Below are 18,287 nucleotides of genomic sequence, written 5' to 3'. Positions count from 1 at the left end.
AGTTAGCAAGTTTTTAATTAGTGAGGCTATTAGATATGTAATTAGACCTCCCAAAGCATTGAAAGTTAGTATTTCTGGTCTTAATTTTATAGTGTACTGTGTAACACAGTGTGCTATGTATCCAACGGGTAATGCTACAAAACGGTCTTTAAAGAAATCTGTTTCTGTCCACTCACCCAAGAGAGGTCACTTGAAAACAAAATATAGCAAAAGAATAAAATTCAGATGGGTTAGGTTTTCTTGAATTCCTTTAAGTTTGATATAGCAAAATAAACTGTTTTTTTCTCTGAGCCTTAGAACTGAACTCTGAAAAACCATGTAATTTTTGACTCAACAAACTGAAATACAAGAAAATTATCTCCTTTAAAAATAAACAGTTCAAATGTTTTATCTTTGAAGTTAACCACATTAAAGATTTGAACATTTTCTTGTTTTATAGCCATGACTGAGAAAGTCTTAGATTCCCCCTAAAATAGAATTTTTCAGAAATTGTTTTTCCTGGACTGAGCTGAGATTTAGTTATCATTTTGAGTTATAAGTTTTGTTGAGGATTACAGCTGCTAAGCTGTAGAAGTGACGCAGATTTACACCCTTGGCTCTGTCTCTGTTTTCACACACACAGTATGAACTGATTATATTACATTTTAGCATGTGATAGCATGTTGATACACATTAAAGTATGCTGACAAAATTCTGCTTTGTCTTGTTTGTTTTACTTAGCGCTTGCTTATCCAAATGTATAGAACTGGATTGTTTAGATTTGAAATATTACAATAAAACAGCTACATTATGAAATTCAGTACGTAGTATTAAATTATTGTATTAAAATAGTATTTTAGAAAAAAACAATTTGTCTTTTTTTGGTGGGGAGGATAGGTTCTTCTTTACGTGGTAGGTGTGACTTCTTTGGTTGTATTCATTCCTTTGTTGGAATATCGTAAGGATGCTCTGTAGAGAAATATATATGCTCACAGATCTTAGAACTGGGAGGGATCTTAAGTTACCTTTGCCTAGCTGCCAATTCTTAGTACTCTTCCCCAATTTGTGTAGCATTTCTCCTCTAGAATCAGCACAAATACAGAGGAGGAGTACATTTTTCCATTAATGGAAAAAAATCCCACATACCTCACATATCTAAGACCTTTTATCTCATTTCTATGGGAAGCTTAAATAACTACATTCCTGAGAGAATTGTTTGTATCCTGCTAACGTGCTAGACTTGTTAGTCTCATACAGAGCTTTTTAAATGATTTCTTGTTGGCCAAGATGTTGCTTCTTTATACTCATAAAACAGTTTGCAATGGTTCTCAACCTTCCTAATGCTGCAACCCTTTAATACAGTTCCTCATGTTGTGGAGACCCCCAGCCATAAAAATTATTTTCGTTGCTATTTCATAACTGTAATTTTGCTACTGTTAATGAATCGTAATGGTAAATATTTGTGTTTTCCGATTGTCTTTGGCGACCCTGCTAGCCCTTCTCAGCCTGTGGTTCCGCTGGAGCCTAAGAAAACACAGATATTTACATTACGATTCATTAACAGTAGCAAAATTACAGTTATGAAGTAGCAACGAAAATAATTTTATGGTTGGGGGTAACTACAACATGAGGAACTGTATTAAAGGGTCATGGCATTAGAAAGGTTGAGAACCACTGGGTTAAAGTATTCTCTCCTCGCCATCCCCTTTGAGAAGCTATTTGGTATTTCCAATGACAGTGAATGCTGATGGGAGGAGCAGAGATGAGAGGAGATGGCAGAGTGTAAATTCACAGGAAGGATGGGACCCCCTAGAGCTGAGGTGTCCTACTAATCATGGAGTTAGGGGTGTGAAAACAGCAAATCTCAGTGTCAGCCAGATGTCGTTTTCAAATGGTAGTTCATAATTTTACAATTCCATGTGATTTTTGAAAACTCTTTGAACAGGTTTTAGATTATTTAGATTGGATTAATGCTTGATTGGATACTAACAATCAGAGTGTATTATTGATTTACATTGTATAATTGAGAGGTGTGAAGGCCATTGAGGTTAAGTGATATCAGTCAGATAACACAGTTACTTAAAGCTATTAGATATCTGGGGTGAGATTTGATCCCAAGTGTGTAACTTGCCATTGTACTGTTCTCTGGAACGAGAAATGAGTGTCAGTTTTATTTTTTTTTTAATTAAAGACCCCAGTGCACCGCAGGGTCCCTCAGCCTGGTCTGTGGGGATCAGTGGACCTCCGCGCCGCAGCAGCCCAGCCTTACCCGCCAGCTCGTTGGGCTCCGGGCCCCGATTGGGTCCGAGTGGATCCTGCACAGCACAAAGGATAGCACAAAGCACAGCACAGGACTGCGTGAAGCCTCCTGCCACCGAGGAGCCTGAGCCCCAGGCACTGGGCTGCTCCCACTCATCCTGGCTCCCCTGTAGCCGCAGATGATACTCTACTGCGGGCTTTCGCCCAGGCAGTCCCAGTGCCAGTCCAGATGGGGGGAAGTGGGAGAGGCTCACACCACCGCAGCTGCAATAGCCATGAGCCCAGTATCTGGCGCCTATTGGTCAGCTGAGCAGTGCTCCTGCTGTGAGAGTGCACTGACCACCAGGGGGCAGCTCCTGCATTGAGTGTCTCCCCCCTGGTGGTCAGTGTCTGTCATAGCTACTGTCAGGTCATCCCATTGCTTAGGCTTTTATATATATATAGATAAGAATAACATATTTAATGAATATATCAAGCACTTTAATTACTTTTTCTTGTTTCTCACAGGCCAGCTTTACCAAAGGAAATATACCCAGGGAGGTTGAATTCCTAAGTAGAGAGCTCCCATTTTACGCTATGGACCTCTGACTCACATTTCTTGCTGTTTATGTTACACTGTGAAGATACAAATTGAGAACTTGTTGAAGTGAATTTTGTACATGTTAAGTGAGCTCACTGTTTAGAGAAAATCTGTGGGAATGTGTTTAGTACTGTTTAGAGCTTTTTCTTTCATATTCTTTTATTCACACATGTAGTTTTCTTTCCCAAGAATAAATATTTCCTTGTGGAATATATTTAATGGTATGTTTGGCAAATAGGTTAATTCATTCCACTTGAACTTTGAGCAGATTATGTTTTCTAATTAAAAGACTTGGGCAACCGACCTAGGTGGTTTGGCTCAGTGGAGAGAGCGCTGGCCTGCAGACAGAAGAATCCAGGTTTGATTCCAGTCAAGGGTAGTACCTTGGTTACAGGCTCCTCAGGGCACGTGCAGGAGGCAACCAATCCATGTGTTTCTCTCGCACTGATATTTCTCTGTCGTTCCCTCTCTCTTCTACGCTCTCTGAAAATCAAAGGGAAAATATCCTTGGGTGAGGATTAAAATAAAAGCCTTGGGCAATTGATTTTGCTTATATTTAAGAGTTAAAATGTTCCAGTTAAGAGGATAATTTCTAATAAGCTTTAATCCATGTTGGAGCTTTTGTACTTTTCCCTGATATTAATAACTTGAACCTTATGACTTTAGCATTATAATAATTATATGAGATAACCATTACTGTTCAGGGAGATTAATGTGCCCAAAATTACACAGTTAAGGGACAGAGATAGGAGTCTTATTTTAAGGTTGGTAGTAATTAGCTGCAGTGCTCAGGTATTGTATAAAAACAACAGCAACAGGAATCAACAGTGATTTGTATGCTTAAAAAATTTAAGTAGGCACTTTATTTCAAAAAACATTCCTATGTTATACATGACACAATTACTAATGATCTTCTATACTATTAGTAATTGAAAATCCTACAAAAATGTTCTGCCAGATCTAAGATGGCAGAAATGAGATTTTTTTTTTTTTAAATTAAAAATGACCTACAGTCACAATTAGTCTTGGACTTCATACAAAAGTTTTATTTTATTTTATTTTATTTTTATTAATATATTATATTGATTTTATACAGAGAGGAAGGGAGAAGGATAGAGAGTTAGAAACATCGATCAACCGCCTCCTGCACACTCCCCACTGGTTATGTGCCCGCAACCAAGGTACATGCCCTTGATCAGAATCGAACCTAGGACCCTTCAATCCATAGGCCAATGCTTTATCCCCTGAGCCAAACAGGCTAGGGCCTAAACTTTTTAAAAAGTAACCTTAAAAAAAAAAAAAAAAAAAAAGAAAGAAATGATGAAATATTCAGTTAGCCTACTCTTAAGAAATAGGACTACAACATTTTATTAAATTCAGCTGCTATAGGTATCCCTTGCTTTTAATATATTTTATTGATTTTACACAGAGAGGAATTGAGAGGGACAGAGAGTTAGAAACATCGATGAGAGAGAATCATCGATCAGCTGCCTCTTGCACACCCCCCACTGAGGATGTGCCAGCAACCAAGGTACATGCCCTTGACCGGAATCGAACCGCAGGCCGACGCTCTATCCACTGAGCTAAACCTGTCCCAGCGGTATCCCTTGCTTTTATAAAGTTTGCTTTGTAACACTTTACTTTTATGAAAGATCACATTAGTGTCTGGTTTTTGCTAATTGAAAGAAAGCCAAAAAGGATTTTACTTTTACAAAAAAAGGTGAAAACAAAAATAGCATTCAGAGTTTGTTTTGCAGCGAGCTGTTATAGAGGCAGCATGCGCTCTGAGCAGTGAGAGTGGCCCTATCAGTCTCCTTCCCAGAAGCTACACTTAGCATCTCAGCATCAAGCCACCACAGCTTTGAATCCTGTCTGTGAGCGTCTGTGCTTTCTCTTGATTTATTTTGTACATCCTTTAGCAAGATGTGTCTTAATGTAATTGCTTCATCCTTTTAGTCCATAGATTTCATAGAAACACTCTACTTTTTGGATAGCAGGGAAACCTGTATTTAAAAACCTTACTTATAAAGCTTGGTAACCACAGGAAAAAGGAAGTAGGCAGAAGGAATTATAGATTTGTGAACAGAAAGGGGGAGGTAAAAAGAAGTGGTAAAAAGGAAAAGACTCAGTTCCTCTTAGCTAGTTCTGATTTCTATATAACTTTCAATTTCAGGACATCTCCTCTTTGAGCTTTTTACTCAGCTCTGAGGCGTGTGTGAATTTGTGAGAAACTTGTTACTATGATGGACTGTTCGCATGGTACAAGAGAAGAGGGTTAGGTTAGAAATAAGGCCACCTGTGTCCTTTTAAGTTTTCTGTCTAGATCGGTATAGACTAAAATGCTTTCTAAATTATATCATGTATCAGTTTTGGGTGTGGCACAACTGGTATTTTGTAAAAAGAAAACAGAATAGGAAATATTAGTGCGTTACAAATGGTGAGGGCAAGAATGCCTTGTGAAACATTGTTTCAGTTATGTAATGTATAGAGTATTGGTTTACAATGAAAAGGTATTTTTCACAGTAATTTTGGTTTTCTATCCCAACATTTAGTGGCTTCCACTAACCATTTTATCAGAGTTCATAATCTGTGGACTAGGCATTAGACATGGCTTGACAGTTCATTCTTCCGCTCCATGCGATGCTGACTAGGATCACTTGGAGGTGTTCTGCTGACAACAGGTTTGGTCTGGAGGGGTCCAGCTGTCTTTCCTCACTTGTCTGGTGCTTTGGGGACGATGGCTAAAGGCTTGGCTCAACTTGCCATGTAGTTTGAGGGCCTCTCCATGTGGTTGCTGGTAGATGGACGACTTCTATGGCAGCCCAAGGCGCCAAGAGACCAAAACAGGAGTTGGCCGAACTCTTAAATGCTAGCCTGCAATCTGGCATAGCACCACTTCCACTCTACCTTATTGGTCAAAGGAGTGATAGGCCAGCCTAGATTCAAGGGGCGGGGACAGGGACTCTTGTCTCTAAGAAATTGTGATCATTTTTAAAATTCCATAATTATGGCAAAAATAATTTTGAAAGAGATGACTGAATTATATATCAAACATTTAACTCTAATTAGTCTTTGAAAGATGATTACTTTTTTGACAATACTCAAGGATATGCTTTACTAACTAGAGAAAGGGGAAGGAGGAGAGAAGGAGAGGAGAGGGGAAGGGAGGGGAGGGGAAGAGAAGAAACATAGTTGCAGGAGAGAAACATCTATTGGTTGCCTTCCTTATGTGCCTGCACCCCCAGTGGGGGAATCAAATCCACAATCTAGGTATGTACCCTGACTGGTAATCCAACCTGCAACCTTTTGGTGCATGGGCCTAAGCCACACCTGCCAGGGAGAAAGATGATTACTTTTAACAATTCCTCTCTCATTGGAAAAGTGTCTGTTTTTTTTAAATTGCATTAACAAAAATATACAGGTTTCATTTAGGTGTGCAGTTCTATAACACATCATCTGTAAAATGTCTGTTTCTGGTTTCAAAGTTAAGAGTTTAATTTAAGTTTTAAAAATTTCTATGGAGTATTCTGTGGAGTGTTAAGTTCACTACCTAATGCTACCTAGAATGTTTATTTGGCCTACAAAAGGAGATCCCTTCTTATGATATCTCAAGATTACATTTGGATATAATTGCTCTCTTCACATACAAGCAAGCTGAGGCTGTTATGTTTACGTTGAAATCTGAAAAGAGTAAGAAATCTGCTCCCACCTCCCATCCTGCTCTTCAGTAAAGAAAACAAAAACATTATAAGATTTTGTTAAAAGTTCTCATCACAAGAAAAACAGTTTTGTAACTATGTATGGTGACAGATGTTAATAGACTTACTGTGGTGATCATTTTGCAAAGTGTGCAAACATTGAATCATTACATTGTATATCTGAAAATACATAATGTGATATATTTATTTACCTCAGTTGAAAAAAAGAATTATCCACTCTTAGAAAACGCATGTTTTGCAATGCAGTTGTACCTTAGCTACTTGATTCCCTGTGATAGAACCACAAGGATTAAAAAAACAATGCCCATTTCAGAATATCTGCCCATATTTGGAATATTAACAGCAATCTCTTAAGATATAAGCAAAAGAGATGTAACTTGTCATACATACACTGTGGCTATTTAGAATCCCAAAACTTAAAGCAGTATCTCAGTTTAACCTCTGGCTTTCGTTGGGTTGTTTGACCAGCTGTGCTGCTGAGTAATTCTCCTTTGCCTGTGTTTGCAGCAAATGTTCTGTTTGTCAGATAAACCACATTCGTCTTAAACATTCTTCTCTTCCAAGGTGTGTTTTCCCCCCTTGCCTAGGAATGACGATAGTCAAGATTTCTTTCAAAATATTTAAGGAGTAAATGTGAACAAATGATAAGAACTTAGAATGAAATTCCTTAGGTTTAAAAGCTAGCATTTAAAAATAAATATTAAAACTTACCCAAAGTAAAATGGGAATGGGAGAATGTAAGTATATTTTAAATTTACAAATAGGCATTGTGAAGATAAATATCACAACTCCTAGCAAAACGATGTTTAGTTATAGATGCTTAGTTATACCAAAATAACAATTTTTGGAATAATATTATATATGGACATACATACATGCATATATACAGTGTGTATGCAGTATGAATATATACAAAACCCTTATATTGATGGTCCCATCACATTGCACTTTTCAATGATTACCTTTCATACCAATGAAGCAATAAAAAATTTTATCCTTAATTTTGTCTTCGTGCTTAATTCTCTCACATATGTAATGAATCATTAGGAAATCTGCATTTTGACCCACCTCAAAGCTAATAATCCTTCTGTTTTCACTAGAGACTACATGATCCCATCAAGTAACCATAGGGTAAAGTAAACTCCACTGACAGTACTCCATAATTTTAATTCTACTTGATTTGAAATGTCTGTTGTGCTATCTGAGGAAAGATACTTCAAAGACATGCTATCTCAAATACCACCGTTTGGTAGGCTCTCTGCACTTCATTTCCTCCCGTTTCCCAGTAACACAGAGACTACTATCACTACCAGCTCCGCTACCATCACCACCACACAAACATCCTAGTCTTTCGATTTTTAATATCTAGTCATTGCAGAAAAACAGTCGACCCTATTTCCATAGGGAGGGGCTTTGCTCTAAATATGCCACTCTAATTCGTCCTGCATCCAATTTAAGGTCAGTCTTTAGGCAGATGAGTCAGTGCCAATCTTGGTCCTGTCCCCCAGATTTTGAGAGAAGATGGGCCAATGTAGTAGAGTGAGGTGGGACCTTCAAATCTAGGTTGATCCTCATAAGTGCAGACTATGGGATTGCTGGTTCCTATTGTTGAAGTAAAAACCAAAATAAAAACATTGAATAAAAACTTTTTTAGAAATCCATTGTTTATAAAACAACCAAGTAGAAATGAATATTTCTTAGGAAAAATTTCAGATAAAACTATATTCAATTTGAGAGCATATTTATTTTTACTTCTATTTAGAAAATGATATGTATTAGGAGTTAGAAAAAGGATATGCCTGAACACTACATAAATAAGTTGAAACCATAGATATTCACAAAAGATTCATATATTACATATATAGGTATATGTTACATACACATGTAACATATAACATGTAATATATATGTAATATGTAAATATATATGTAATATATAACTAATATATGCATAACTAATATATATACACACACATATATAACTAATACATACATATATATATATATCAGTTGAATCTTTTGTGAATATCTGTGGTTCTAATTTCTGAGTTAGAACCACAGATATTCACAAAAGATTGAATAATTGTAATTGTAATTTTATAATAATAATAATTTTATAATTTATAATAGTTGTATAATTTATAATAATAATTTTATAATAATCTTAATTTTATAATAATAATTATAATTGTAATTTTAGTCTTGATAAATTGTAATTTTACTAAAGCCTAAATTTGATTTCACACAAGTTGAATGGCTGTGATGGGGGGAAATCTACTTAGCATGATAGTACATTTAGCTACTTGGTACTTATTCTGTGCTCCTATCTTGCACAATGGTAAAAAAGATGTTTTATTTTAAAAAACAATCACTTTTTTTGATTTTGACAGAAATGAAGTGGTTGAAATTTAAAAAAAAAAGGGGGTCCAAGAAGCGGTTCTAGGTCATAGGAGTCTTAGCTAAATTAAAGGCAAAAATGGCAGATTCATTGGCCGATCAGATTTAATCTGTGAATGAGCATATCCTATACTATATAATAAAAGGCTAATATGCAAATTGACTGAACAGAATGACTGGCCACTATGACACACACACACTGACCACCAAGGGGCAGATGCTCAAATGTAGGAACTGCCCCCTGGTGGTCAGTATGTTCCCACGGGAGCGCCGCTCAGCCAGAAGCCCTGAGTTGGATGCAGCAGTGGTGGTGGGAGCCTCTTCCGCCTCTGCAGCAGCTCTAAGGATGGCCTAAGCCAGCAGTTGGACATCCCCTGAGGCCTCCCAGACTGTGAGAGGGCTCAGGCTGGGCTGAGGGACCTCCCCCCCCCCCCAATCCCTGACTGCACGAATTTTGTGCACCAGGCCTCTAGCATGGAAATAAAAGAAGCAGTTTCTGAAATTATTTCATATGGTGCTTCCACTAAACAAAGCTGTCACTAACTCATTACATCTCAGTGGGTGGAAGCATAGTGTGGTGTTCTGAATTTGGATATTTATAAAAGTCTCAGACTTACATTAGGCTATCGTGGACTTACTCTAGTGACTCTGTGTATAATGGTTATTAGCCGCAGTTTTGGATTATTGTTCTGCAATGTATGGCTTTGCAAGTTATTTAACCTCTCTGAGCTGCAATTTCTTCATCTATAAAATGGTGATAATAAAATATCTCCTGATAGGTTTGAAAATTCAAATGGGGTAGTACTAGAAAGATATATACCATGCTGTCTGGCACATATTAGACACTCAGTAAGTTTTACCTATTTATTCTACTTATATTCGTACCTGCTAGGCTCTGACAGCTGAGATAGAATAGTTTGCTTCTTAGGGTGTTGTTCAGATGCAACTGCATGCTATACGTTCTGGACACTCATTTTTAATATATCAGAAAACAGCAGGCATGCCCTAGCCAGGCAGCTCAGTTGAGGGTCATCCTGATAAACTAAGATGGTAGGTTTGATTCCCAGTCAGAGCACATACAAGAATAAACTAATGAGTGCATAAATAAGTGGAACAACAAATTAGAGTTTCTCTTCCTCTTTCTTCTCTAAAATCAATCAATAAATTAAAAAAAAAATGAAAAAGAAAACAGCAGGCACTATGGGGTTAAAAAAAATAAAACATGAGGAAGAAAAACCTGTTTCACAGTGTTTACCTCCATCCCTGACTTTTCTCAGAATTCCAGGCTGTTCTGAGCTTCTCTGTTGCCTTCTTCATTTATTGCAGTAAATAGCATTTGCCCAATTTAGTCCAAAATCTAGGAGTTACTCTTGATTCTTTTCCTTCTTTAGTCCCCCATTTCTATTTCATCAGCAGATCCTGTCATTCTACCTCCAAACGTCCATCATTATCTTCATGATTCAAACAGGAGTGTTTGTCATCTTACTATCTTACTACAAAAGGCTTCTCATTTAGTCTTTCTGCCTTCATGCTCCTGTATTCCATTCTTCATACTATAACCAGGGTGATCTTCTAAAACAAACTTAAATCATGCCATTCCTCTGTTTAAAACTTAATTATGGTGGATTCTTGACATGCTTATAATAAAATAAAATAAAAATTTTAAAAAATTTTATGGATTTTTTACAGAGAGGAAGAGAGAGAGGATAGAGAGTTAGAAACATCAATGAGAGAGAATCATCAATCAGCTGCCTCCTGCACACTCCCTACTGGGGATGTGCCCGCAACCAAGGTACATGCCCTTGACTGGGATCGAACCTGGGACCTTTCAGTCTGCAGGCCGATGCTCTATCCACTAAGCCAAACCAGTTTCGGCTCAAAATTTCTTAAGCTTATAAAAGGTAAGATGATCTGCTTCTTGCTCTGACCACAAACGTTTCTTCTCTCCCTTGCCTTTTGTCACACTTATCGTTTTAGTGCTATCTTTTAGGAATGCCCTTGTTCTACCTGGCTCTTGTCATTTAGTTCTCGCTTGCTGGAGACCTTCTCTGACTACCCAATCTAAAGGCGAATTTCTCTACTTTGATCTGCTGGTTTTTATTCTCTGCATAGCACTAATGGTCATTTGGTGTTCTTATTTGTTTGATTATTTATTTATATCCCTTCACTAGAATGTAAGTTCTATAAGGGCAGCGCGCGCGCGCGCGCGCACACACACACACACACACACACACACATATATATATATATATCTGAAATATATAAAAATATATATATCTGGAATATATAAATTTATATATAATATATATATATATATATATATATATATATATATATATATAATATTTCAGAAAGGAAGGAAGAGAGGGAGAAAAAGAAACATCAATGATGAAAGAATTTTGATCAGTTGCCTCCTGCACGTCCCCCTTCTGGGGGTTGAGCCTGCAACGGTGTGTCCTGAAGGGGAAATTGAACTGAGACCTCCTGGTTCATAGGTCAACACTCAACCACTAAGCCGCACCAGCTGGGCTGTTTTTTATTTTATTTTATTTTTTAAAATATCTTTTGTTGATTTTTTACAGAAAGGAGAGGAGAGGGATAGAGTTAGAAGCATCAATGAGAGAGAAACATTGATCAGCTGCCTCCTGCACACCCCCTACTGGGGATGTGCCCGCAACCAAGGTACATGCCCTTGGCCGGAATTGAACCTGGTACCCTTCAGTCCGCAGGTCGACAAACCTGTGTGTGTGTGTGTGAGAGAGAGAGAAAGAGAGAGAGAGAGAGAGAAAGAGAGAGAGGGAAACATTGATGTGAGAACAAAACATCTATTGCTTACCTTATACACGCTACCCACCAGGGATGGAACTAGCAACCTTTCCATTGCATATGATGATACCCAACCAACTGAGCCACACTGGCCAGGGCCCTTCATACATTTTTTTTTTTTTTTTTTTGTTAAAATGTCTTTTTGTAAAATGATAGTGATATTCAATTCATAATTTAAAAATATGTTCGTGGCAGCATGAATAACTGGGAAGCACTGTTATCCTGTACTTTTAGGTGGAGGTTTTTGAGTTTCAGTAGGTCTTTGCTTTGTAGTTCACTGCAAATAAAAATGACTGTGTAGGTGGTCCTGGGAGGGAGTTTTGCTAAGAATTCTTACTAAATATAAAGTTCAGTCAATCAAATGTTATATTCTTCAAATTCTCCTGGGGAATAAATTGTCAGGTTCCATTTAAAGATTATATTCTGTTTGAATATGTAATGTTAAAGTGAAATGTGACATAAGTATCCACAGATACTAATTAAAGGAAGTAAAAATAGTAGACCTCTAATAATGTCTTTTGGGGAAAAGAGTTAATACATTGAGCAGTGTTTCTATGGATAACCTTATCCATAATGAAAGCTAACTAAAATTGCATATATTTTATTACTTTAGAACTGATCAACTTAAAAAGAACCCAATTTATATTAAGATATGAGTGAACTTTTTTTTCTTTCATTGTCCAGTAAAAGTGAAAGGGACCTGAGATGTCACCTTTACAAAACTGCCTGTGTTTCAGATAAGGAGACTGATGGCCAAGGGCCATAATGTTTTTGGTAGTTTCAGGATTAGAATTTCTATCTCCTCATTCCCAGGCTCCTGAAATTCACACTATAACATTCTACTTATTTTAGGGAGATAAGTCTTAAGAAATTTCTCTTTTGGAGTATGACTTAGATTGTTTTAAAATATTATTTCAATCAGTATTTTAATTCACAGGAAATGAGACACATTTTTAAATACTACCACGCCGGGAAACCATTCCACACTCAGTGTTGTGACAGCTGGCCTCTGAGAGGCTGTGTGAAGCTCTAAAAGTGGCATTTATGCTTTTTAACTTTTGTCAAATTAAGATTTAAAATTAACCAACAAAATAATAGATATTTTATTTTTCTTATTCTTGTCTTAAAGGATCTTTAAATATGAAAAGGTGAGACATTTATTTATTTATTTATTTATTTTTTTTTTTTTAAAAAATATATTTTATTGATTTTTCACAGAGAGGAAGGGAGAGAGATAGAGAGCTAGAAACGTCGATGAGACAGAAACATCGACCAGCTGCCTCCTGCACACCCTCTACCGGGAATGTGCCCGCAACCAATGTATATGCCCTTGATTGGAATCGAACCCGGGACCTTTCAGTCCGCAGACCGACACTCTACCACTGAGCCAAACTGGCTTTGGCAAGGTGAGACATTTATAAAGTAAGTCTAATTCCTCTAAAGATCATAGTTTTGAAGGTTTTGATTAAAAAAAAGGCGTTTTAGCCGAAACCGGTTTGGCTAGCGTTGGCCTGCGGACTGAAGGGTCCCGGCTTCGATGCTGGTCAAGGGCATGTACCTTGGTTGCAGGCATATACCCAGTAGAGGGTGTGCAGGAGGCAGCTGATCAATGTTTCTTTTTCATCGATGTTTCTAACTCTATCCCTCTCTCTTCTTCTCTGTAAAAAAAAAAAAAAATCAATAAAATATATAAAAAAATAAAATAAAAAAAGGTGTTTTAATAAAGAGCAGGAATAATTTTTGTAGTTTTAAATCATTTCATAAAGATAATTAAAGTTTAATAGTAATCACAAAATTTATGCTAATAAAACCAATATATAGTGGAAAATTTATAAGCTAGATCAATATAAATAAAGTAAAAATTAGACCTAATTTCAGTTTCTGGATAAACCAATAACTACATTTTTGTGTGTTTCTTACCAATCTTTTTTACATGCAATTATGGTATGTATTTTTTTCTTTTAACAAAGACCATTCTCTATATTCCTTTTGTTTGTTTTGCTTTTGTGCATTTAACATTGTATCATGAGCATTTTTGTACATTCTTAAAAAGTTTATGGAAAGATTTTATAATAGCTCCATAATATTCTTATGTAATTTATTTAACCATTGTTCTATTTTTGGTTATTTAGGTAATAATTTTTTTATTAATGCTGAGATGATTAACTGGTTTTACATATCTTTGTTCACATTGTGCTATTTACCGGTAATTATAATAGTTGCCTAAAATGAAATTGGTAACATATTGCTGAGAAGCTTTTTAGAAATGCACTAATTTAAACTCCCAGTAATAATATATGAAAACTAGAGGCCCTATGTATGAAATTTGTGCAAGAGTAGGCCTTCCTTCCCCCAGCAGCTGGCATTGGCATCCCTCTGGCACCCGGGACCTGGGCTTCCCTGCAGAAGGTCGTCCAGAAGGACATCCAGTCTAATTAGCATATTACTCTATTATTATTATAGATGCTGTTTTATTTCACCCTTAACAACAAATTGGCTGTATTTGAACAGGACTCTGTTATTAGTTGGGGGCTTGAAGCATTGTTGAAAAGATTAGTATGGTGGGTCCACATATTTGTTATGCTATGCAGAGGCACTTATTTATTTTTTTTTTTTAAGTATTTTTAAATTGATTTCAGAGAGGAAGAGAGAGGGAGGGAGGGAGAGATAGAAACATCAATGATGAAAGAAAATCACTGATCTGCTGCCTCCTGCATATTCCACACTTGGGATGGAGCCGAAACCCAGGCATGTGTCTTGACTGGGAATCGAACCATGACCTTCTAGTTCATATGTTGTTGCTCAGTCCTGAGCCACACTGGCTGGGCTATGGGCACTTAACTGTTGAAATTAGCAATCTATTTGTTTTTAATAGCGGCAGACTAACCACCACAATTAGATAAAGTAGATAGAATATTTACTTATCTTCCCAAGAGCCAACTATTCTCTTTGAGTCACACTTATCCTGGTTCAACTATTTAAATTGTAAAGAAGTTAATGATGGATAAAAATTTCAGTTGACTGCTTTTCACTAAAGTATAGAGAATAGGGTTGAAATAAATTGCTTTAAAAATTGATCAAAAGAGTTTAAATAGTAGTTGCTCAGTAGCTGTGTGTTTGTGTGTGTGTGTGTGTGTGTGTGTGTGTGTGTGTGTGTGTTTAGGAAAAGACTGGTTGGTAGAGAGGATAGGGAAAGATTAGAAAAAGAACATGACCGAGGAAAGATTGTGTAATAGCTCCATAACAAAGGTGCAGTGAATAAAAAGAACTTCTGTCTTTACCTGGAAAAAATGTCTTTACTCTTGTCTATATGTGATTGACCCTGAAAGAACAATTAATTACACATGAGCCTGTTTCCTGAAATAACATTTTTATGCCTGTACCTGTCAAAATAAACTGGTACTGAAATACATTTTTAAATACATATTTTGCAAGTTGTGTTGATTACGTAAAAATCACTTATAATTTTAAGTTAAATTTAACAAAAATAGGTTGTTTTTTGGCCAGCTGGAGTGGCTCAGTTGTTTGTGCCTCATGCTATGCACCGAAAGATTGCCAATTCAGGGCACATACCTGGGTTTGATCCCTAGTTGGGGCATGTGCAGAAGGCAACAAATGGATGATTCTCTCTCATCTCTTCCTCTTCTTAAGCATTTCCTCAGGTGAAGATTAAAAAAAATAAACAAAAAGCAAGTTGAAAAAAGTTTTTTAAAACTTTGAATGTGATAAGGCTTTAATCTGATTAAATATTTGAATATTGCAGGCCCTTCTCTTAATGACATAGAATTTAGTATGTTTGTTAAAAAATAAAGTTTTAAGTCTAGCTGTTTTGGTACAAAAAAACTTTGTTAAAAATCAAAAGTGGGAGTTATAAAGTCTGTTAGACATGAGCAAAGTGCATTTTATTTCTCACAGGGCCACGTTCGTGTTAGCCTTCATGTCATGCTTCCCAGAGATGTAATTTTAACTAGTGTGATAATAAGAAAATAATCGCACCATGTGCCACGGACTCTATTAAACAGTTTATTAGAATCAAGTCTTAATCTTCGCAGTGCCCTGAAAAACATGGGTAAACTGAAAGAGTTCCAAAACCAGTCTAAGATCATACAGCTAGTAGGAAGTCAAGCAGGGGTTACAAACCATATGTCTTGCTACCTTTACAACCTTGCTACTTAGCAGGATCCACAGAAAAAAAGCAAATGATGAGATCTGGGTACACAAAGAATTGCAAAATCTTGGGTACATAAAGAATTGCAAAATCTTGGCCAAAGAGACCTGCTACGTCAAACTCTTTTTTTTTAACAAAATCCCAAATGTGATGTGTATGCATGCTAAAGTTTTTTAAGCAACACACTATATCCCCTATTAAAAGTATGTTGAAGTTTTGAAATCCTTTCTAAGGATTATTTTTGGTTTTACTTTTATTTCCATGGTTATCAACATTTTCCACACGAGGGAGAAGGAAACTGTTGAATTAGTCAGTGTCTCCGCCACTACAAATTGCTCTCCTCTTTTTTTTTTTTTTTTTTTTTTTTTTTTTAATTCAGATCCTGTGGAAATCCAGAGGAACAATTGACTAATTCTGTTTGTGGACATTTGGTCAAAGTCTCATCAGCCAAATATAGCTCTGTTTTTAACAGCCATTCCTCATGGGCCCAACGTGGCAGATTTATGGTCCATGGCTTCATTCTGGGTAGGCATTCCCAAAATTAAAGAGAGAAATGCTTAAAAGAAAGCATTTTTGAAAGAAACTTAAAATCTTGTAGAATGTTTCATTGGATGATTAGCAGACCATTTATAAACTGGTATCTCTCTAATTTCATTTTAAGAACTTATTTGGTCACAGGGGCAATAATAGGTAAAAAAAAAAAAAAAAAAAAAAAAAAAGCAAGGCTAATTTAGACAGAACAGCACTTTACAGTAGAAATATAATGCAAGATGCATATAATTTAAAATTTTCTAGTAGCCACATTAAAAAAGTAAAAAGAAACTGTTTAATCTTAGTAATATATTTTATTTAACCCAACATAGCAAAATATTATATCAACATGTAATCAATTTAAAAATTATTGAGATATTTTACATATATTTTTGTAATGTCATGAAAAAATATGGTATGTATTTTATATTTATATTGTCTCAATTTGAGAAATTTTCAAGTTGAAAAGTGAAATGTGTTCCCAAATTGTGGAAACCAAATTTCCAAACAGTGAAAACCAAATTGTGTTTAATGGGAAAATATTTTACATTGCTTTGGTTTCAAAATATAAACTAATTAAAATTAAGTAGAATTAAAAATTCAGTTCTTCTGGTTACCCATAGGCACATTTCAATATCACATGTATTGAATGTAACTAGTTTCAGACCTATGGAATTGATCACCATCCTAATGGTCAGTGAATGAACGCCATTGGGGTTGGAGTCTGTTAATATGAATATTATTGGAGAATAAAGAGGGAATCAAGTAAAGCTATTTAGGTCATAAAGCGTTACAGATACCACCTGCTCCCTACCTCGCCCTGTCCTTCCCGCAGTTGGAATTAATTTAACCTGTCTTTTATTGGCGGTTCAGAATCAGTGTCTTAACCCTCTATCCCCACTAATTTTAATATAAGGGCCAGTAGTTAGGGTCTTTCAACTTTTTTCCATGGCATCAGAGGACTGCACACTATTCAGAAAAGTGAGCTGATCTGATTAATTAAGTGTGGCAAGCTGGATGGTCTGAGTAGGTTAGTTTGGTCAAAAGGTTTTAAACTGTGTGTACCTGGATCACCAGGGGACGTTTGCTAAAAACACCAGTGTCGGCCTCACCCTCCTAGATGCTGATCACAAAAGTTAGAGTCCTGGGCACCTACATACATATTAGAAAAGCGGCTCTAGCTGTTTAAGTCCAAGAACATCTGGGACCATCGGACCCAGCTGTTGACTCTCAGAGGCCTCGAGTTCGAGTTTAACCTCCGCAGGTGCGGCCGCCTGGCCGTGGGTCCCCGGCCGAGCTCTGCCGCGGCGGCTGCAGCGTTTCCCCCGCAGGTGGGTCTGACCCGGCCCCGCAGACGGCCCCTCCGGCGACCTGCGCCCGCCGCGGCGGCCCGCGGCCATGTGACCGATAACACCGCTGGCCTCTCGGGCAGCCATTTTTGAGGCGGCACCCGACCTCGCGTCCCGTTAGCAGCTCGGAGCGGGGGGCATGCTGCTTGCTCCCGGGGCGCAAGATGGCCACGGCGCCCGCGTGCCAGCCCGCGTGCCAGCCGAGCGCGGCGGGCGGCTCCGGACGCGCGGGCCGCCGCGGGCACCCGGGCGGGCGCTGGCCCCCGTGCGCCGCGGGCCGGGGCGGGGCGTCCCCGCGGGCGGCCAATCAGCGCGCGGGCCGGGCGGGCGGGGGCGGGGGTGTGTGAGGACGCCGCGGCGCGGGGTGCGGAGCGGAGCAGTTGCCGTGGTACCTGCTGCTGCCGCCGGCGCGGACGCGGAGCATCGGACGCGCGTGGGGCTGGAAGGTGAAGCCATGACGTCCGCCAGGTACGGGGAGGG

The 18,287-nt window shown here is 37.7% G+C and overlaps 1 protein-coding gene across 2 annotated transcripts in view; it reads left to right on the top strand.

The window, feature by feature from the left end:
- The window catches only part of ADK (adenosine kinase), a 430,010-nt gene that overhangs the window by 10,972 nt on the left and 400,751 nt on the right, over nt 1-18,287 (top strand). Inside the window, exon 1 of one of the 2 annotated variants that reach the window (XM_084904890.1) lies at nt 18,150-18,275. The exons of the other annotated variant lie outside the window; for it this stretch is intronic. Within the exon in view, the coding sequence (XP_084761016.1) occupies nt 18,262-18,275 (14 nt within the window). The 5' untranslated portion in view covers nt 18,150-18,261. Of the gene's footprint in view, nt 1-18,149; nt 18,276-18,287 lie in introns of those variants that run through there. 2 annotated transcript variants of the gene reach the window in all.

This window comes from Pipistrellus hanaki, assembly GCF_964339955.1.
Source record: "Pipistrellus hanaki genome assembly, chromosome: 14".
Classification (NCBI taxonomy): Eukaryota; Metazoa; Chordata; class Mammalia; order Chiroptera; family Vespertilionidae; genus Pipistrellus; species Pipistrellus hanaki.
The sequence above is the reverse complement of the archived record's forward strand: the minus strand, read 5'-3'. Positions and strand labels throughout refer to the sequence as shown.